General features: G+C 38.6%; 1 protein-coding gene across 1 annotated transcript; it reads right to left on the bottom strand.

Annotated features, from left to right (window-relative positions):
• Nucleotides 1–1,632: 1,632 nt before the first annotated feature.
• On the bottom strand, nucleotides 1,633–21,535 carry HEPACAM2 (HEPACAM family member 2). Its single transcript, XM_009466603.2, is given in 10 exon segments — nucleotides 1,633–1,749; nucleotides 3,678–3,751; nucleotides 5,079–5,116; nucleotides 5,240–5,264; nucleotides 5,349–5,474; nucleotides 8,730–9,026; nucleotides 13,676–13,960; nucleotides 15,362–15,712; nucleotides 21,462–21,490; nucleotides 21,492–21,535. Coding segments are annotated over 10 exon segments (1,374 nt in total). The 5' UTR covers nucleotides 21,524–21,535.
• Between the last annotated feature and the right edge of the window lie 863 nt (nucleotides 21,536–22,398).

Here is a 22,398-nt window from a genome sequence, read left to right as displayed (position 1 = left end):
GTTTCCTGTACTGTGGTCTTTTGTTTTTTCCGTGAATGGTGAAGCATCCTGCTGCAAGTACCAGTACTGACTTAGCTGTCCTTATTTATTTACCACTCAGAGTGCTCTTTCGCGGCAGGTCAGGAATTGGAAAATTCATGAAAGTGGTCTTTCTAATCTGAGTAGTTTACCCATTATCATGTTTAACAGATTTTGTTTTATTAGTGAAAATTTTGTTCCTACGTTTCTTTTTTAAAATCTCGATATATGAAAAGAACAGCAAACTGGGTTTATGCAAACGAGTCCTTTACAATTACAGAATATGTTTTGTGAAGTTTGAGTTGAAATCTGAGCTGTCACAAAGTTCAAGTTACCTTTACTTTGAATTTATTCCTTTTTTAGAGGGGTTGCGTATCAGTGAGAAAGTTGAGAAGGAAGACATGTAGAAGGAAGAATAAGAAAAGACGTACTTTATGAATGCTATTTTTTACATCTGGTTTAAAAAATCATCTTAAGGTTCAAAGTGAGTAAGTCCAAGCAGAACAAAAATGTCATTAGTAATTCATTATTGCTTTCTCACTCATCAGCTTGCTTTTACAAGCATACCTGCATGTTTGCATACATAATTTGGACACACAGTTAAAGATGTAACCTGCACAAAATTTTTAATAGTGTAAGTACTGAAGGCTAATGCAGTCACATAAACATTGTGATTAGTAGCCAACCGATTAGTATATTGGTAAGAGTATGTATTTTCCTTTTCAACCGTAAAAGAAACAGAACACATCATAGAAACATGGAAAATGTGATATAATAAGCTTGTTACCAAATAAAGTCTTGTGTGCTGTTCTTAATTTGTAAGAAAGATTGTCGATATCCACAACAGATTTATGGCAGCTATACCACAATTACAGAAACTTTACAGCGTATTCACTCTTCTTATGCCAAGAAGCACTATGAAGTAGGTGATTTGAACAAAACCAGGACTACCAGACACTAACTGCATCAGCACAACGTGCTGTGGTCTTTCTGGTATTTAACTCAGCAAAAGCGTTTCTGTGGAGTTCCCAGCCAGGGTACCGCAGAACATGAATTCTTTTGCTTTAAATCATTAGTTAAGATACAAATTAAGACATTGCTTACTCAGGTAACTAAGCGTTGTCCATTAATATTTCAGTGACCATTTTAACAACCACTGGTTATTGATCAGCTGACCAGTTTCAACATTGCAAAAAAAAAAAAAAAACCCTAACTCTATGTGGCACATGGCTGGCAGGTCTGGAAGCCATGCTACCGATTAAACAGCTTTGATTGAAGATTTAACCTGCTCAGTGGGAAGTGCTGATGTCTCAGTGCTGTGAAACTATAGCCACCCTCTTAAAAAATTTGGGAATTTTTGTTTGAAATTGTGTTTGAGGATCTTACCTTTTGTTTTTCACACTTAGACAAAACTGGCATGATGAAACAGCGGACTGGAGTCGAGGACAAGTGAGGGATTGGATAGGAAACGGTGGAGGAACTGATGTAGCTTATACCTGTTTTCCTTCCTTACCCCTCTCACCAGCATCAAACACCAGCTACCAAAATGTAAATTGTTCTGGATGCAAAAGTATTTGTCTTTGAGCTACCACATGAGCGCACACAGGCTTTAACTTACTGTTGATGGTCTTGTTGGAGCTGCTCAGGAATATGCTGAATAACTTCATAAACCGTACTAAGCATATCCTGGCCTGGGACAAAGGCAGAGCCAGGAACAGATTGACTTGAACCCTAAAAGTAGCAAAGAGTATTCCTACTGTAAGTACAAATGGGAAAAGACTCAACAGAAATTAAACTGATAATGTAAGTTCTCCTTAACTTTTCCCTATCAATGGTTTGTGTGTGGATTTAACAGTTCATCTCTATTAGTTTACATTTAATTTGAGTAAGTTTTCATCACATTTATAGTAAGGCAAGCAATAGTTTTAAATTCAATTAGGATCTTAGAAGATTTAGGATGCAGCTCCCGTGTTTAATATAGCAAGTATTTTATATTAGTGTAGCACAAGTCAAGGAAGGAATGTTTAATAAAGAGAGAAGCAGGAGAACAGATAGTAAAAAAGAAGAAAATGTTCAGGGAAAGGGTTCAGCAGAAAACTCCCACCAGCATATCAAAGAGAGGAAACTGCAAGGAATTTCCATAAATGAAGTGATAATGAATTTGTTCAATACGTTAAGTACACAAATCTGCTCTTATGTCAACGTAACACCCAGACTCCCCATCCATAAGGAATTCTCAGTCTTCCTGCCTCTAAGCAACCTCCAGTTCTTCATTATCTCCACTTTCTTATTTTTCCCGTTTTCTGCTATCTAACTACAATGAATTAGTGGATAAAATGCTGACTTTATCTGCAATGCCATAAATCTGAGTAACCGAACATGAACCAGTGGAGTTTCTCCTGTTTCTTGAAATTTTACTGGAAATTAGAATTGATTTCATTGCTTGTACATCCATTCTGTTGTCCTTGTCACCTCTCTTTCCCTCAGGATCTACTAAGGCCCCAATTCTGCATGAATGGCACTTTGTGATATGATCATCCTAAAGGATATCATAGTGTGCCTAAGGCTGTGATTATTTAGGGCCTGATCTCCGTACTTAATAAGCCCCCTATGGTCACGAACTTTCACAGATACAGTTCTGCTCCTCCATTTTCTAAAAGCCTATTATCTCTGCTGCTGTAAAAGCCTGTCCTCTCCGCTAACTTTTATGATAGCACTCTAGCCCTAGAAATGTCTATTTCAATCATCTGACCCCAGCAGAGAAAAGGGTTTATTAATCTATGACTGGTTTTTGCTAATATATTAGGTATTATGAGAACTAATCATAATAACAAAATAGGTGTGACTGTTGATGTGACCCTGTGTGATCATGTTTTAAGAGCTCTCCCTTACCTGACCATATGGATGCTCTCCAAGGGTACCAGACTATATTGCCAGAAATTTTCCCTAGCAAAGGGAAAGCGCTTCGTCTACTTCCTCCCAGTTTCAGTCTGTTGTCCCTAAATTTTGTGGCCCTGTTTCTCACTTTTCCTTTGTCCTTTTGCACCACATCAGAATGATCTCCAACTGCTATACAGTAATGTCAGCAAAGCCACAATCCAGAGAAGTAGCATATGTAGTAGGATTTTTTCTGCTAGCAAAAGTCATGTGCTTAAGTCTTCCCCCCGCAATACATGAAGCTAACAAAATAATTCTTACGAAATATAGGTGAGATTTAGTTTGTATATTTTTACAATGAAAACTTTAAATACCCCCCTGAGGCTTTTCTGCACTGCTGAAGTTGTATGTTGCGTGAGCAGCAATATGAGGGCCAAGGGAGAAAATGGCATCACAAGAATTAATTTGCTTGTGTGACACAAGGGGTTCAGTGCTACCCATCTACCCAATACTATTAATATTCTTTTAATACAGGGTAACTGAACTGAGATTGTTCCCTTTAGAGCTTGGTTAGTTCCTTGCTGCACCATGTTAATACAAGTACTGAACTAGTAACATAGTAAAGAAAGAGTAAGCACTGGGTAAACAACAATGAATATTGTGTCATGTAGACATCTGTGAAAAGCAGCAGGAGCAAACTGACAGAAGAATTCTAGTACAGATATTTAGTACACCTTAAGAAACAGAAAAGAAACAATCAGATTATGATGTAAATCACATACCCTAGAACCACTGGCAAGATCAGGAATAGCGACAAATTCATATATCCCAAAATCATCCAAAGCACTTTCATGTCCTAAAGTTAGAACAAACAAATGGAAAAAGGTATTGAGATGTAGTATGAATCTGGAAAAGACAGCTTACATAACGATGGGCAAAGTCATTTGGCCTAATTTTTAAACCATCTGAATACTGGTTGTTTGATCTGCTTTAAACCACTTCCCTGCCAAGCTCCTAAGCTGTCGTGGAGCGAGGCAGGGCAGCTGCACAGCCAGTGTGCGTAGTGCTTGGCTATCTCCAACACCTCGGACCAAGTGAGGAGCCTCTTGCTAACCTCAGTAACAGTTTTGGTAGAGCCATTGGGACTCCTCGCTGGAAAGCTAAACAGACTGATTTACTTTCATTTCCCTTAGAAAAGAGGCCCAGTCTATAAGCTCAGCACATCTACACTGTAATGAGGCAGTTCCATCTGAATCTTTTATAATGCTGAGAATAAAAAAAGGGAATATGATAGCAATAGGTGCCACATTATTAAACCAGTTGACAGATTGTATCTGGGACTTGAGATACAACTTGTAGTTAGGGTGGGAGTCTCTTTCTCTATTGTTCAGGAGATCTGAGACTCTTGGTTGTCTCTCGGGCATCACTCCACAGCAAAGGCTGCAGCACTCAAGACAGTGCTGAGATTCTCTCCTCTGATACCACTTGCTGGGGTGAATGACCATCTATGCTCAAGTGAATTTCTTACCTTCCTAAGCTTCATGTACTTCTCTGTCCTCTCCCATGTAACAGCTTAGGGCCTGCTCATATGCTTTGGTAGAAAGGGATGGGAACAGAAGTACTGCCCTTCCAAAGGATGGCCGGTCTCCAGCCTTTCCTGCCCAGGATGACGTGGGAAGGATTGTGGAGGGAAAAGAGGCAGTGACAAAAACACACTGGGTCCTGATGACACAGAGAAAGGTAGTACAGAATGTGGTAGAGGCTAAAATATATGTACTGTAATGTCACGTTAACGTCTCATGATTTTGGTACTGATTGGTGCCATCAACATTTAGAAGTGTGATCCTCCCATGGCGCATCCCCTCGCACTCTTATCCCATAAGAACACTAAGTTATTTCATATTGGTGAAAACAGCAGAATACAGGTAATTCTAACCAGGATTAACAGCTAGAATTCAAGCCAACAGGTACCTACCGCTGTGAACACCAGGCGTGAGGTAAACCCATGCTGACCTGTTGTCATTTTTGTTTCATCTTAAGTCAGCTAACATAGAGGTAGGTGTGCAACCAAAGTTAAAAACACATTTCCCTTCCTTTCCTTCTTTCTTTTTGTACGTGGAGATGGTAATTTTTTGCAGGAATGGATTTTGACCTTATGCTCACATTTCTTTCATTAGCATTACCTGAAAATATCTGTGCCTTCCTGTAATCAGCCTCTGGCCTAGAAAACATAACCATGTTTTTCAGTTTGATGTCATAAGCCAAGGAAAGAAAATTAATATGATAAAATGCAATTATCTTGATGGAAAGGACTTCAAGACCTAAGAATGATTTATTTTTGTACCTGCTCTGCAGCTTCTGTTGTATCACTGAAAAGAAGAAAAAAAGAAAAATCATTCTTTTTGCTCTGATGGTCCAAAAGAAGAGCTGGAGTGTGCTTAACTTTTACATACCTTTATGTGGCTGATACCTTTTCCATATGAATAAAAAGGCCATAGCTAGGATCAAAAATAATGAAATTCCCGTTATTACTGCAAGAGATGACAAAGATTTTCCTTTCTGGGCCAGCTTTTCCAATCCTGTGACAAAGAAGATGAGTACTGTAATTTAGTCTCTTGTTCTCTATAATGTGCTATTATGAAACTGAAAAAACGCATCTTTTGAAATTCATCTGAAGCTAGTAAACCTGCATAGAGATATAAACTAGATAAAAAATTTGGGTTCTTGTGAATTGGTAATATTTTTTTTTCCCCACAAATCTCCTGAACTGGAAAAGCAATGATACGCATAAGAGAAATGAGTCCAGAACAGATTGGTACCTAGAGCTAAATGAAGGTCAGTAAACGTAATCCACGAATTACTGCATCACAAAAAGTAGATGAATATTCTAATTTTAGGCATAGAGACACCAAACTACCAAGAAATTAGGTGACAATTAGGTGAGCAGTTCATGCTAGGTGGGAGGGAAATCCTCCTAGCTGTAGGTCCTGTAGAGTAGGAGGGGTAACTGAACTATTGTATTTTTTCTAAAGATTTTCAGATCACTGACAGTCTGGTTGTTTATCAAATCCCATCAGAAGCCGATAAATTATGTTTGTTTGCATTCATGTCTAAATATCCAAATTATATCCAAAGTATTTCTTTCCTTTGCTCAGATCTTGTGCTGAGATATGCAATACTGATTTACTGATAAAACACAAATACAATATGTATATAATTACATACACAAAACCATGTTGAAAACATTTGCATAGAATTTGCAAAGACAGCAATGTGAAAGTTAGGAAATGCCAGACATAGTTGCTTGTGCACCCTTAATTCCCTCCTTTCGCTCTGAATTGTGCAGAATTCATGTAATTAAAGGCTGTGTCACAATCCACAGAGGTAAATGAATGCTGCATAGTTATCAGTGCCAGCTTTATGAGTACAATTCAAATGTGTATTATTTAGCTGGATGTGTTTCCAGTACATCTATGAACTCCTGTGCAGACTGACAGAGTTACTTACATCTACTTACACCTGCATGTAATTCACTGGCATTGTGCTGGCTGTGCGTGCAGCGGTTATCACAAAAATGAAATATGTAGATTTCAAATCAGGTGAATCCTGAACATATGGGAAAATAAATCACTGCCATTTCACCAAATTTCTTTCCTACTCCTTCAATGTACTACTCTCCTCAGAAAAAAAAAAAAAAACAACACCAAAATGCTGGAGAATCAGCTGAGTCCTTAAAAATGTTCTTTAAAATGAAGAATTTCAAATTTAGACTCCATAAATCTTATCTCCACAGGCATACCGGTGCAGAAAACAAAGATGTGCTCTTTACGTGCACTTAACACACTCAAGTTGACTCAACTTGAGAACTGAGCAATGACTTGTGTACATAATGAGATACATCCTCTTACTTTAAAATCCAACTACTCTTGGCTAAAACTGGGTAACAGCTTAGTGCAATGATTAATATAATTGTGACTTATTGATATAATTGTTTTCTTGATTAATTTTAGCATTAATTAGGCCGCTGTTTATAGCGCCATATAGGTGAGTTTCAGTCCCTTAGAGGGGGAAGTTGTGTAATGTCTTCTGAACCATCGAAGTTCCTGTTGCTCCTGAAAATGGGGTTTCCAGTATTTTGAGATGCACGGTCCAGGCTCTGTATTTAGGATTATGGGGACAGGGAGAAGGGATATGGAATAATATTGATAGTCTTTGCTTAGTGTGCTTAATCAGTTCCAACCAGAATCTAGCCTGAGCAGGATCTCTGAGGTTTAGCATTGTGTGTGAATTCATACCTCTTCGAGTCAATCAGTGCCACATTGCAAAGTGTGGGCTTGACATCTGGATTTATTACTATCTGCATAAATACTCATCAAGAAGAAAATGGCTATATGAGGGGAAACTGATATTTTTAAATTTGCAAATACACAGGATAAAATGTTTTAAAAGGCTTTATTTAGGCAAAATATTTGTAATTAAGAAATGTATGCTTTTAAGTGCAACTAAACATGAAGCTGTGGAGTTTTCCCTTCTTTTCAGCCTTTGAAAGGAAATCTCAGCTGTATTTCTTAATATTTATTGATAAATATTCACATATATCTCATAGCCTACATGAACTTCCTGGAGAAACGTCATGTTTATTTCTACTGACACAGAGCTCTGGTTGCATTTTCTTTCACCACTAACCACAATGTTTAGTTTTAAAGTGCAGTATTCACATTGTAAAATTGCAACCCATCTTCCTTCCAGCATACTGAAAGCCATGGATTTGTGATGAATCCATAAGTCAGCCTGAATGATGGACATCTGCTCTCCTCGTTTATCTGACTAACAAATGGCTGAGCTCTTTGGTCTGCACAACCAATATTGCTTTGTTAAATTTTCTAAAAGGCAATCTATTCTATCTTGTTGAACACTAATAGCATACACTTCTTATCTGAAAATACTTATATCGATCTGTATCAATAAGAGATAACAGACTTCCTCAATATCTTGTTCTTCGCTGCATGCTTCTGGAGGTTTTCTGAAAAACTGCTTTGTTGCTGTTTAACGCAATTGATACAGGAGCTGAGGTTATAATGTATGAGAAATTAAGGTGTGCCTTCAGCAGGACCTAGCAGCCAATCCATAGATTCATAAATATGACAGTGAAATAATTTTTATGAACAAATTGTAATAAAGCCATTCATCATTACAGCTTGCATTATTATCCTACACTAAACTAAGGTTCTTATAATACCTAACCACACTGGAAAAATACGAAAAAGACCTTCATTGCTGTGAGTCTATGCCTGGTTGTTTTAGTCACTGATGTATGCTTGAAACTATCCCATGTACTGGTCAGCTGGTGGCCTCCGGGCTCACAGCTCCTAAAAGCTGTGGGACAGTGAGCCTTGGACAAAATCTGCCCTTGCGAGGAAAGGCCCGCCTTGGCATTCAGCAGATTTCTGCATCATTCTCTCCATTCGTCTTTATCATTTTTAGAGGCAAAAAGAAAGAAACAGAGTAAGAAACATATAATTCTGCCATGTTACTTGGTCCTGATGAGGTTTGTCTACCGAGGAAGTTTTTCTACTCAAGGGATAAAGTTCCAAATGCCCAAATATATTGTAGTGTCAAACCCACAAAATTCCAGCATCTTGGCGGGTCTTGTCCCAAGCCGTGTCACGCTGCGAGTAGAACCCGGATCCCGCTGAATGGCCAAAATCCCCTTTACTACATTGTTAGCAAGACCTCACTTCTGATATATATTCTCTCTCTAAGAATTATTTCCTTTTTCTGGGGCTGACACAGCTCAGACGTTAACAGTTACAGCAATGAATTAATGTTCTTACCTACAGAAGTAACAACAACTGTGAAGTGAGTTTCATCTCGTTTTCCAGTCACGTTGTTGAAAGCACGGCACATGTAATCTATTGTCTTCTGGGCCACTTTATCAGATACAACTTCCAGGTGGGGTCCATATTTGATTACATGAGTGGTATTGTCAGCCCTTTGAATCCACGAATAAGTATTTGGTGGATTTGAATCTGCTGAGCAGTCGAACAGTATAACTTCCCCCATGTCAACTGTAAACACCGCCCCTATATTCAGACCTTTATCTGATTTAACTCTAAGTCCATAAGGTCCATCTGCATTGAAAAAAAAACAAAACACAGGGGAAAAATTTAAATCAAAGTATATAATTAAACTTTAAATAGAAGCATATCTCTAAACTTAGAATTTTTAAGTTAGACTAGCCTTTAGAATGGCTGGCATTGGATTCAATCATTTCAATTAAAAGGTTTTCTGTTCAATAATTTGATCCGTACTAAGTTTACCTCAGACTACACCCACTTAATACTGATCTAATCACTGTTTAGGGAAAAAGCACAGGTCTATGCATCGTTCAGTATGACAAAAAGAATGAAAACTGAAAACAGCTGGAAAAGCCATGAAGTAAAGGAGCAGGTCTTCTTCAGGGGCATATTTGACCCTTTCTACTTAAATGCCAAACATACTGGCGTAAGTAATTAATTTCTCTGCACATTTAAAAGTGAACGAATTAGCCTTAAGATATATAAACATTCACTGTAATACTTTGCTGTATAATAATTTTTTGGGGAACTGTCCTACAGGTATAACATAGAGTGGGCTGTGCCCGAGATAACTTCAGAAAAGTTTTACATAAATGACTGCTGAAATAAACTTTAACCTTCCCCCCACTTTAGTAGGCTTCAACAATTTCAACATTTATGTTTCTTTCAAGAGTAAACCCTTGTGCTGAAAGAAAGCTGCGTTTCTGAATATAATTAGAAGAGGCATATATTGTCCAATAGTCATGTGTTCATTATTCAGAAAATTGAGCAGCAAAGTATTTTTAGGGTAATCTTCACAGGAAGATGGGAAGGGAAACAATATATTTAAATATGATAAGAGTATTTCCCATGCTGTTTTTAACAGATCATTTCAGATCACGGGGTTTTTATGTCTTTACATGTTAAAATCTATTTTTACAGGGATCTAAGTATAGAAATTAATGTAGAGAATATAATAATCAAAATGTGCCCTATTACATTACTTTTTCCAGTGAAAAGAACTAATCGTTTTAATGTTGCTAGTTCCCTAAGGGCTTACATGCATAATCAAAAATGCACAGACCTAATATTGACAGAAGCCAAAAGAAGAAAATATGCAGAATGAGTGGGAGACCTCTTTTTGGTAGGATCCCTGAAGTTCAGTAAAGCTGCTGACAAGTGCCTCACACAGAATGGCATAGCAAAAAGACAGATAAGTCAATATTATGCCCATTACAGACAGTGCAATCAAGTAATATTTCCACCTTCCTATGGTTGTCTGGAAGCATTAAGATAATGTGTAAGATAATGTTTGAATGTGAAATTCCCTGCTACATAAAGTGGCACAGTGGCACATTCCAGACTCTATTTCTCATCAGGAAATTCAGGCTGACATTAGACCTTCCTCTAACATGCACACTTCTTTTTATCGTCTGTCTTTTTTAGGAGACTGATTTATTCTTCAAGAACACATAGGCACGCAGCACAAAACAGGCCATTTTGTATGTGCCTCTGGGTTTTCTTCTCTATTTGTGAGGGCTTAGACAAGAGAATGTAGACTATCACACCATGGCCTCTGTTTAGTCCACTTTTAACCAAATGTCCATATTTCACAATGTAAACTTGTCAAACTTTTTATTTTCTCTACTTAATTCTTAGTGGTAAGCTTTCTGAAGTCCCATTTTAAGGAAGGCCCAACATCACGCATAGTATTTACTTCCTTTTTTTTTCAGATGGGAAAGGAGAGCAATATATATATATTATACTGAACTTCAAATTTTTTATAAATGAAAGTAAAACCCCTCACACACTATTTATGGGCAGGAATACACTTTTTTACTTTTCAGAGCAATTCAGTGGTTCCTCCTATCCAATCCTTCTTTCTTAGAAGAATTAGCTTTTATTTTCACTGATAACATAACCTTTGACGTATGTAAACAGAGATTAATGGTAGGAATAGCTGACTGGTCTCTGTGCCCCCTCACTATAGTGGGAGGTTTGCCACAGTCTGCAAAAGAATTAGAATTGCGTTCTGCTGTTTTATCAGTATCACAACAGTGCAGCATAGATAGGTAACAACACTAACAATATTACTACACTTTTGTATGAAAGCTGCAAATCGAAAGAAACCATTATAAAACCACTGACACACACTGGCTGGGGAAGTATGTTTGAAAAAAAACAAAGAAAGGTTTTCTGAAGGAACAGTCAAATCTTGGCAAGGTCTGAAAAATGGCATTCTTTGACGAAGTCAACACAAGCATCGGGTAACCCTTCTGCTTCACCTGGATCAGCCTTTTGCCTCTCCTGGGCATCGCGTACAGCGTCAAGATCCCTAAACACTGGGTAGCTGAGGCATAGACACAGCTTCAAGGATGATTCTGAAAAGCAGGTAATTAACCCTTTCCTCTCTAGGACTAAATATATGCTAGCTTTGGGAAGTCCCAAGGAAGGAAATCCCACTTTGTTAAATTCAACGCCAGCAGCACAGTACAGCAGCACAGTACAGCAGTTTCTGCTGCAGCCTCCATGACAGCAGCTTCTTCCAGTCTTGAAATAATTTGTTTCTGGGTCACGCTACTGCAATAGCCATGTTCTGGGGTGCATTATCATCATAGCTAATGGAGAAGCAGCATAATATTAATGAGAAATGAAGAACAAACCACTTTTGGTTCTCAGTAAAAAGCCACAGTGACAGCCTTCATTGATCCCTCAGCTCTACTTCTCCTTTCCAGTATCGTTCTCAACTGAAATCTGCCTCTTGTCTCAGTAAAGCCAGTTAACTAAATGACTTGTAAAATAATAAATCATCTGTTCTGAGCAACAATTTACTGCTCTGTGGGAATATTTCCAATTGCTCCTATCACCACGAGACTGTTACAGTTTCCAAGCAGATGGCAGGTATTTACTGTGAGTGACCTTTTTTTTATCACCCCCCGTAACTCCCCCGCAGCAATGACATATGGCACATAGAGATCCCGGGGCCTGTTCCGGATTGTTATTGACAACTGGGAGCTGGGAGACAAACTACCCCTGCAGGCAGAGGTTGGACCGAATTATGTGACTTCATATAGCTCGGGAAGTAAGATCCCAACTCCCATCACTAACTTGGATACGGATAGTAGCGCAAGAATTGCAGTCTTTCAGCATTGCATTCTTTTCTCTTAATATTTTTTTTCAAATTTGAAATTATGCACGAAGCAAAACCTCAGTTCTGATGAAATAAAAAGTACATTCCGAAAACGCAAATATTATTTATAACAATATTTCCACATGTGGAGAAAAACTGAATCTCAAAGTTTTTCATATATACAGATCTTTTGAGCTGTATATCGCAATCACTCAAACAACAAAAGGTTCCAGAAATGTGGACACCGAAGTAACTGTGAGATTTTAAAGTTCTGCTAACCAATGGGTCAAAAATAGGTTGCCAGTTTAGAACTTGGAAAGATTTTTCAAATTTGCTGAAAAATACGTGTAGCTGAGTGCGGGAGAAGGGAGGATGCAGTACCAGAACTGAGACTGGAGGGCACACACCGTGTCAGTGCAAGTGTCCCAGACACCCCTCAGTGCGAGAAGTGCTCCGGAGCCAGTCCTGTGCGCAACAGGTCGGGAGTGTGAATGCCGAAGGGGCTGTGCCACAACCGAACAGAGCACTCCGAAAGGTAGCAAGAGTGGCAGATACTTTTCTAGCCTGACCTGATTTTATTGCGTTGTAAGAAGGCTGTCAGGTCGTGCTGGATACAGCATCCCCAGATTTTGTGTAGGTACTCTTTGAAGAGAGAGGTGTAAAAGGTCCATTCATAGCTCATTAAAGTGAGAAAAGCAGTAGAGACAGCGCAGTCATACACATGCAGCTCTCATTCTTAGCACTTTAAGCACTTAAGTGAGCTGAGATTGTGACTGTACAAAAGCAGGCACTTAAAAATGTGCTACCTTGAGGAAAGAATACGATGATTTTTTTTTTTTTATTACGGTAATGATAAGTTAAAAATCCATCAGTGCTGGTTATTTCCTTGTAGAGCATTTTATCATGATTCTTCTGTCTAATGTGAATGGAAGCTCAGTTCACATCTGCCCTGTTTAGGACTCTTTGCAGCAGCTCCTTCATCTTCATGTCTGCATTGCTGTCAATTTGATAAGCTGCACCTAAGGGATCAGCTCTCGTCTAACAATGTCCTTGTTAGTCTTCACTAATTTAGGCAGTCTTTTTCTCTTCTCCTGGTGCAGTTCAGCGACACCCCCCCCCCCCCCCCCCGCTTTAGATGCAAGACACCCCCTCATCCGATTCTTCCAAGTTATAATTAAAAATAAATAAGTAGCAGAATGGATAATAAGAGAAGAAAGGAGGAGGAGGAAAATACGACATAGTAAGAGGTGTAGGTTCTGAATACGCTGGTAGTGCAATCATAACAAGTCTAGGGCATGGGCTGTCTCCCAGCTGCCAGATTACAGAGCCCAGCAAAAGCAAGAGCGAGCACCAGCCCTTGGCTGGACAGGAATCCAGTTCCAGTGCTTGCACTGTGCCATTCACACAGTGCCATGGGGTAAACTGGTTATATCTGAACAGGGCTGGTGGTAAGGTAGGTACTGACCCGTCTGATTTCAGCTCTCCTCTGAGAAGGACAGTTCAATCCCTGAGGACATGAGGGTTAGAGCCTGGCAAAACTCTTTCCAGCCAGATCATTTATACAAAGGTAGTTATGAATATTTCATATACTCACAATATATGGTTGGTGCAATTATCTCACTTTCCATTGCACTGACAGGGTTAGATACCAGACAGCTGTAATTCCCAATGTCTTCTTTTACAACAGGAACAATTAGAAGCGTTGCATTGTTTGAAGAAAAGGTGTAATTAGGGCCGGCAGAGAGAGGCTTCCCATTTTTCATCCACTGGTAAACTACCCTTGTACCTTTTTCCACAGTACATTTTAATGTAATATTCCCTACATACTCCACTACCCCTGAAGATGGTTCAGTATGTACAATTGGCTTTGTGACAGTAACTGGAAAATAAAGAGATATGAAGAGTTATAAAAGTGACGAGCCAGTATATTACAGTCTTCATTGTCAAGAGGATACAAATAGCAGTCATCATCCTCTCCGGAAAGTACTCGGTTTTCAAATTTTATTTATTAAATGTGGTTAAAGGTTGAAAAAAGAAGTCCATATTCTCAGCTGGTGACTGTAAGAATTGTTCTAGTACTTAAATAAAACTAGACTGTTTATATTACTGGTAATACGACAAAGGCTGCAGTCAGGTACACCATAGCCTCCAGCTCCTGCCTCGTAAGCAATCCCACAGAAATGAAAAGAGTGCAAAGCACGACATTGCCCACAGTGTGCGACTTCCCCAGTATGGCTGCCTCTGGCTTTGCTGACACTGGGCACCACTGAAATATGCTGTCAATTCAGTCGTGAGGATGACTGCAAACTGGGATCGGTGTGGCAGTTAAATGGCAGCTACAACCTTATCATGCTCATACGTCATTAATTTCTTTATTCCAAGCCCAACAGTTACAGGGCTCCCTCCATATAATCCATAAATTACAGTTGCTTTTTGTCATTCTTTCAGATCATTATTTTCTAATTCCCTTTTTTTTCTATCCCCACTATAAGGAGTAAAGAACAAAGAGGGAACTTCGGTATTTTAGGAGTTCAGATCTGGGCTTCTTTTACAGACACAAGGTCACCGGCAAAAGTCAGTGACTCCTCTTTGATAGTGACAGAAGGTAAAAGACATGGTAGGCCCAAGTAGAGAGCTCATCTACCAAAAGAGAGAATAAAGGGTCAGTCAGCTCTTCTCAGTCTGACTGGCTGTACAGCATAGGCAATGTGAACAACAACTAAATCTTCCAATAACAAAACTGGAAACAGTGGAATAAGACACCGGAATAAGATTCTACAGGTGGGGTCAAATTTTGCCCCCTCAAGTCCCATTGTGGTCTTTCCTTTTTTAGGGACACTTTGCCACAGTCCTCTAGCTTGCAGGCAGAATAAAATCCTGAGTTGGCAAATGGTTGCAGATTTCCTCGGGGAAGAGCTGTTCAGGGAAAAAGACTATTTGAAAGTTAATGCATCCTAATGACTGATAGCACAGCAGAACCTTACGAAACATTATTTCATAGAAGTTTGTCTAGTTTAATATTAGTTATTGGTTTCTATAGTCCTTCAATTTTTTACTTATGATCCTGAAACATTAGTCAATATATTAATTTTATTTAAAGATGACATATTGCAGCGTTCCCTCCAGCAGCAGTAGAAAATAACATAACTTAGTTGTTAGTGTTTCTTCATGTATGGTTAGATTAAATTATATTTTATTGTAACTGGATACTAAGAACCAGTACTTCAAAACCACTGCAATTTTTTTTTCAAAATGAAGATACTATATTTTACTAACTTACCATCAACAGCTACTTGAATCTTTTGGCTGGCAGCTATTGTCCCATTTCCACGGACGTTGACTTTTACAATATAATTGCCCTCATCACTGATATGCAATGGATTGATCAGCAAAGATGCATTTGGTGGTACTAGGGTAAACTTGTGCTGGTATTCCAAGTCTGGAACTACTGTTTGATTTACAGAGCCAAGCAAGTATTTTGGATTACTTTGAGGCCTCTCAAAAAGCCAAATTATCTGGATTTCAGAAGCTGTAGCGTTGAAATTGTAGTCAACAGTAAGATGGAGTGGTTGTCCCTCAATACCATGGATGGTATGAGATGGTACTGTCAACTTTAAGGCAGAACAAATACCTGCATAAAAATAAAAGGACAAACAAATAAACAAACCCAAAACACAAATGGAAACCCTGGAAAACTCAAATGAGAAATTCTGACAGAGAAAAAACTCCCAAGCTTAGAGCTTACACTTTTTTGTATGGTTATAACTCAGATTTCACGCAAGAGAGGGGCAAACGCTCATTGACCTTGGTGAAGCTGGATCTAGCTACAGAGCTCCAGCTTTAAAATATATGAAAAGCCAAAGGAAGGATATTTGTGATTTCTGGGCAGAGGATCTTGTATTGTTGAAAGTTAGACAAAAATGAGAAAATATGCATTTACCTTAATGTTTTAAGTATTTTCCCTTTAAAATATACCCAATTTCTAGGTCTTATACTGTCTAACAGTCTTGGATTGCAAACTAAATTTTTAGGATTTTTTTTTCTGGGTTGGTTTAGGTAGGGAGAAATTTCTTAGTGTTACTTTGCCAGTTATACTGAGAAACTGACTGAAAATCTAACAAGCAGCACTTCCATGAATTTGTCTGATTAAAATTATATATCGTTATTTTTGCTGACTGCTCTGTACACGTAAGACTAAATTCAAGAAACATTACTAAGCTTCCAGAAGTCAAGTATTCCAATTTTAGGAAAGAGCAGAATTAAGGTTTGTTGTTGATATGCACAAAAGCAAAATTTTCAGCCACATGATTAATCCTGTTCTCCAAGAATCCTGCCTCCACTAGGTGCAAAAAGGCCACTCCTCAGTTAATCATCGGCTTTCCCATATATTATTCTTGAATAATTTTTCATTATGTCAGCCTGAGACAGATTTATAGAACATTATTAAAACTTTACTCTTAGGACCGTTTCCACGTGAACTTTTCCACAGCACTCACAAGGACAGCAATGGTGTAAAGTGTGGACATTAATGAATTGATTTCACAACACCGTTATAATTGATACGAGTTTACAGATGAGGAATTTAGGCCCAGAGAAAATTAACAGCAAAAATAACCACTCATTTTGGATGATCAATTTGAAATATTAAGGACTGTATTTTTCAATATATATATACACACAGATTTTAGTATGTTCAAGATGCAACTCCTATTGACTTGAGTTGCAGGTTTAATCGCTCAGCTTTGAGTGCTCAATATTGCTGAAAAGCACACTGCAAGTGCTAGGCCAAAACCCCAGGAAAAAAGCAACCTCTTATTAGTAAGAACATGTAAAAACCGGGATTTGAGTAATCTGTCTACCACTGCTGAAGAGCACACTGGAAACTGAGAGAGACAATGCACGGCCCAGGGCAACATGCAATGCTTTCACCAGGCACCATCTATTCTTCTCCTGCTACTGAACATCTTCGGTTGGACCAGATGATCCTCGAGGTCCTTTCCAACCTGGTATTCTGTGATTCTATGATTCCTGACACGCTTCCCCAATACCTGTAACAAAAAAGTAACTCCCCAGCTGAAGTACATATAGCCTCTACCTGGAAAGGGGGGGCAGAGGGAGCTATGTGTGAAAAACACCTGACTGTGCTATTAAAGATTAATATAATGTAGAGATAACCTTGTTTGTTAAATTTCCTACCTTCATAGCATTTGTCTTTATGACAAAAAGAAATTGTTAAAGGTTCATTTGTGTCTGATTTTCCAGGTTATATAGCAGGAAAAGATAAAAATATCAATTCGGTAGCATAATATAGTATCTGTATCTGTCTTTGGGGTTAGAATCTTCAAATTCCACTGCACAGCTGTTTGCCACTTGAGCTAAGTGCAAAGACGACTGTTGCTGGGGATGAGGGTAGGGACACAAAAAGGGGGTGAGGGTAACAGATGCAGCATGGCAATATGTAATGCCAGTAATTAACGTTAGAGGTACTCTGGAAGGACATGAAAAGTGGCAGAGCAGAGGTGGTGTGGGAGGGGACTGGCTCATGGTAGCCAGCAATGTTGTCCATGCCGCTGAAGGCACCCACAAAACCATCTGTGAGATGCTAACTGTATTTCAGGAAAAGCCCCTATTGCTATGAAATCTCTGGTCGTATTCTGTCCATTCAGGAACTAGTGAGTTTCATAGTCAATACAAAGCCAGCTACAAAGTATACCCAAAAAAAGTAATTTTGTGGCTGGCTTCACTTTTCATAAAGCTGAGCAATACTATACTCAATTAGAGGAGCCAACTTGCAGCATTTCTGAGGGTATGGCAGGGAAACCAAAGGAAAACATAGCAGAACACTATAGGGGCAATGTGTATAAAGACTGCAAAATCCTTTGACAGAAAGAGTGGCAAAGCCACCTTTCTTAGGGGCTAAAGAGGAAGCGGGCAGAGGACTTCAGGTTGCATGGACGCTGATGTGGAAAGGATGGCTGGGGGACAGCTGAGATGGGAGGAGAATGGGACAAAAAAGGAGGAAGAGTGTAGAAACATATGGAGAGGCTTAAGTGGAGGATACACAGGACAGAGATGTTCACATGCTTAACTTTTTCTAGATCAAAAACCCAAAATGGCTGAAGCACATCAAAGTGAAGCCTCCTCCCCTACCCCTTTTAAATAATATTTGTGGCTTGTTGTTCTTTCACTGTTCTTCCCCTGTTCTAACGCTGCGCAACTCTTAGAGACTTGCTAGACTCTGGTTAATGGGAGATGAGTTTTGTTGGTTGTTGTAACATTTCTCAGAGGCGAATTTCCTCCCTGCGAACCTTACAATACAAATCGGATTTAAACTGCTGTTGCCCATTTGAAAAAAAGAGCATAATTCCTCAGTAAAATCCTTCACAAAATATGTAATGTTGGAAATACATTTCATATAACCCATCAAATACATTTCAATTTTTAAACCTTGAATGAAATCAAAAACATCTGTCAAACACTGGGAGATAATGTGAATGATCAATTAGAAGATCTGTCCATATCCTTCCTCATTCTTTAGGCATGACATTGCTCAATTTTTGAGTTTATTTAGCTGTCAATAAGTGATTGTCCTGTAGGACAAGAAGCCTGTAACAGCTGCAGTGTAATCATAAAATACATATAACAAATAATATTTCTCATAGATCTGTTTGTGCAGAAAATTAGCAAAAACCAAGCAGGCCTAGTGAGCACTAGGATAACTGGGACCACCAGCGTAGAAGGTACCACCACAATACAGTAAGTTAAAGAGAATTGTGGCTGGAAAACTTAATTTCTTCTCAGTTAAAAAATGTGGGAATAGAAACTGTAAAGTAACTTTGTTCCATTTGATTCATGGGGAAAAGTGGCTGCATGTAACAGGTGGGTAAGACATTTTGACCTGCAGTTAAAGAAATTTCTTTTAGCAAAGACCAGAGGTGGTGAGGGCAGAAACCTCCTTTTCCCCTTGGAGTCCATTCAGGAGTGACTTTGGGCGACTGCAGTTTTTGCTGCTCCCTCCGGGTCTGCTGGGCTGATTTCGTGGAGTGCCATCAGCACGTGGGAGCTCTTCCGTGGCCGGCAGGGCGACAGGCAAGGTAGGCTGAGGCTCAGAGAAGTTACTAGATAATGGTGCTCTGCTGAAGGCAAGGGTTTTACAGGCGCAAGGCTGGGAGGCTTCTGGCTTAACAGAGATCAAATTTTTTGCAGCCTGCAATATTCTTCATCAAAACGGTTATCTTCTTCACCAAAAGGGTTATTTCTTCACCAAAAGGGTAGTCCAGCACTGGAACTGGCTGCCCAGGGAAGTGGTTGAGTGCCCATCCCTGGAGGTATTTAAAAGACGCGTAGACGTGGCACTTAGGGACACAGTTTAGTGGTGGATTTGGCAGTGATAGGTTAACGGTTGGACTCAATGATCTTAAGAGTCTTTTCCAACCTAAATGGTTCTATGATTCTATTCTATTAAACTAATTTAGATTTTTAATTAAAACTGAAGACTGTTATGACTATTCCTTGAATTAATGTTAATAGTGAAATCAAGCCAATGTGCGAAACTCTTAACTTCATTCTCATCGGGCACAAATTCCATATAACTTAAGGCTCTCTCTATAGCTTTGTAAATATAATACACATTTTTCCAAGACAATGGAATTCCGAAAACTAGTTTTTGTATAATGATCATAAGGGTTGTACCAAAATGACCTCCATTTGGAGCTCAGTGATCTGTGCTTTGCTTCCATCTCACTTTGCTATCGCCAGTATTAGCAAGCACAACAGTATCATTGTTGACATAAAACACGGGCTGCAGCTTTAGTTGAAATAAAAAACTATGACATAACTTTTGAGTTTACGGCATAAACTGAAACCTGCTTAGCGAGGTTTTATCATTCTCTGAATTTAACATGCACATCTCCTAGTCCCAGTGAGTTTGGATTCTCAACTGCTTTTCACCAGAGTGTTCATTTAGCTCTTCAGCTCTCCCAAAACCCCAAACTTGGCGTAAAATGTCACTAGATCAGTGATAATAGTTTTTACACTTTTTGTAAATATGTTCATTTATGAAAAAGAAAAAACCAAACAGATATAATGGACCAGGGAATCTGCAATTCCGATACCCCCATTTATATGAGGAGAGACTCGGGCATACTCTTCTCCAGTTTGGGATTTTTGCCCAAGAACAAGTTCCACTGAGCTTTGTTATTGGACCCAATTTTAGTTTCTGAGGTCAATGTCTTTGGTGGGCTTTGGGTCATGTGCCCAACGCACCCGATTCTTGTCATGATACAACGTAGAAGCTACACATTTCCCACACTAGGAAATGTGTATGTCTGAGTAAGGGTATACGATCAGGCTTCCTGGTGAACAACCGCGTACTCTAAAGCACTCTGCTTGCATACCGATATCTCTTGCAGGATTTTAATAAAAAATGTCCAATAAAGTTGTAATGTAGATAAAGTTCACATTCACTGTGGTTTTTATCAACCAGGGTTTTCATTTTTAAAGCAGAAATCCAATAATCTTCATATAAAACTGCAATTGTTATGAAGCCAAAACCCTTGATGAAGTATTTAGCTCAAAATCAAGGAAACGAGGTGACTGTATATGAAGTTCACAAAGAAGATAAAAGAAAAATCGTCCTTACACATGAACAAGCAGAGGATGCACTACATTTGTAATATTACATATTCCCTCTGTTGATATTGACAAAACCAATTAAATACAGAAGTGAACTACAAGAGTTTGTAGAAATAGAAGTTTATCTAACATTTGATCACAGAATATTCCTATCAAAGTGCACAGAGCATCTATTTTTATCAAGTGCATGGATAAAAAATGTATGCTTATGAAAACTGCACCCAGATACCAAACAAATGTACTATTAATGGGAAGACATTCTTTAGTTGATTGAAAGCTTAATTTAGTTTTAATACCAAGTACATTTAAATATTACATGTAAATTTTCCCTGTTAACTGTAAGGCATCATAATGAACTGAAAAATAATGCATCAGCAGTGTCTCAACATAATACATTTTTAAAGAGATGTGTAACAGCTTCTGTACAAACGTTGGTTCAGAACCTGTCCAGCCTTACTTGTTAAAAAGAATGCATAATATATTAATTAATAAAATCTGACAATATATATGTAATCAATGCCTGTGTTTTATACACAGATTATGTATAGCACTAATTTTTGTCACTTGCTAAAAGTTTATAGCTTCACTCATAAAAGAAAGTGACGCTATCTGATTAAAAGCTTTTAGGCTACTTTCTTGAAATAAAAACATCCGACAATACAACAGAAATATCTTTGAATTTAGCAGTATAAAACCAACCTGCATTTCCACAGTGACAATCAAATATAATTCATATTGTTTCTTACCTACAAGCAGAAAATATATTTTGCACTGTAAGTCCCAAAAGAAGTTGGCTAAAGGGCTCCATGAAAGCATCCTGTCCCACACAAATCCCACCTTTTTCTCAGCGCTAAGCCAGGGCTTGGACCTGCAGCTGCTGGTTTATTTGCTAGGGAAATCAGCAATGAGTTAACAGGCCCTATCCTGTCCCCTGCCTTATGTGATTTGAATATGTGTATACAAAGAACAAAGGGAGTGGAGCACCTGTTAGATGAGCACCCATCTTCATTGCCTCTGACTTTATTGTTACCCTTCCCTGGCAGTCACAGCAAATATCACATAGAATGTAATAAATGCGGCACAGAATAAAGTACGTTCAATTAATAAAAATAAGTGAATGCACCCAATGTAGAGGTTATATAGGTATTAACATCCTTTAGCTACAGTTTCATAAAAAATATCGTGCTACTAGATGGTTCTGCTTATTTCAAAGTAGTGTTCAGAAGATTTTTTTTCAGATCTTTTCCAGTGACAGCCTCTCCTTTTCTGTTATAAAAAATATTAAGAGCACGAGCCTTGCTTAAATTTTTTTCTAGCACTTTCGAGCCCATAACTTTTCTGTATTTTTTCCCTTAACATAAGCATAACTTGGCAAAGATTTTGTTCCCTTTCTCTAAACAACATGTAGTCTTAAGTGTCCATCAGGCATCTTCTAACAAAGAATCCTGTGGCTAGAGTGCACAGCTTACTACAGTTGTTGAGTTAGCTGCTGATTACTGTTTATTTTGCGTTAACGTACATCGGTTTAATTACTATTACTGTTAATATTAATGTATGATTTGGATTTGGATTTTGTCCAAGGCTGTCACTCACTGTACAAATCTAATCAGCAGCAAACCAGGCAACCCTCCTACAGTTGCATGTGCAGTAACAGTTTGCAACAGCAAATATTTGCATCGACAG

This window comes from Nipponia nippon, unplaced genomic scaffold (assembly GCF_047370975.1).
Source record: "Nipponia nippon isolate SJK-2023a ecotype South Korea unplaced genomic scaffold, ASM4737097v1 scaffold_1, whole genome shotgun sequence".
Classification (NCBI taxonomy): domain Eukaryota; kingdom Metazoa; phylum Chordata; class Aves; order Pelecaniformes; family Threskiornithidae; genus Nipponia; species Nipponia nippon.
Note: the sequence above shows the minus strand (reverse complement) of the source record. Positions and strands in the feature narration are given on the sequence as shown.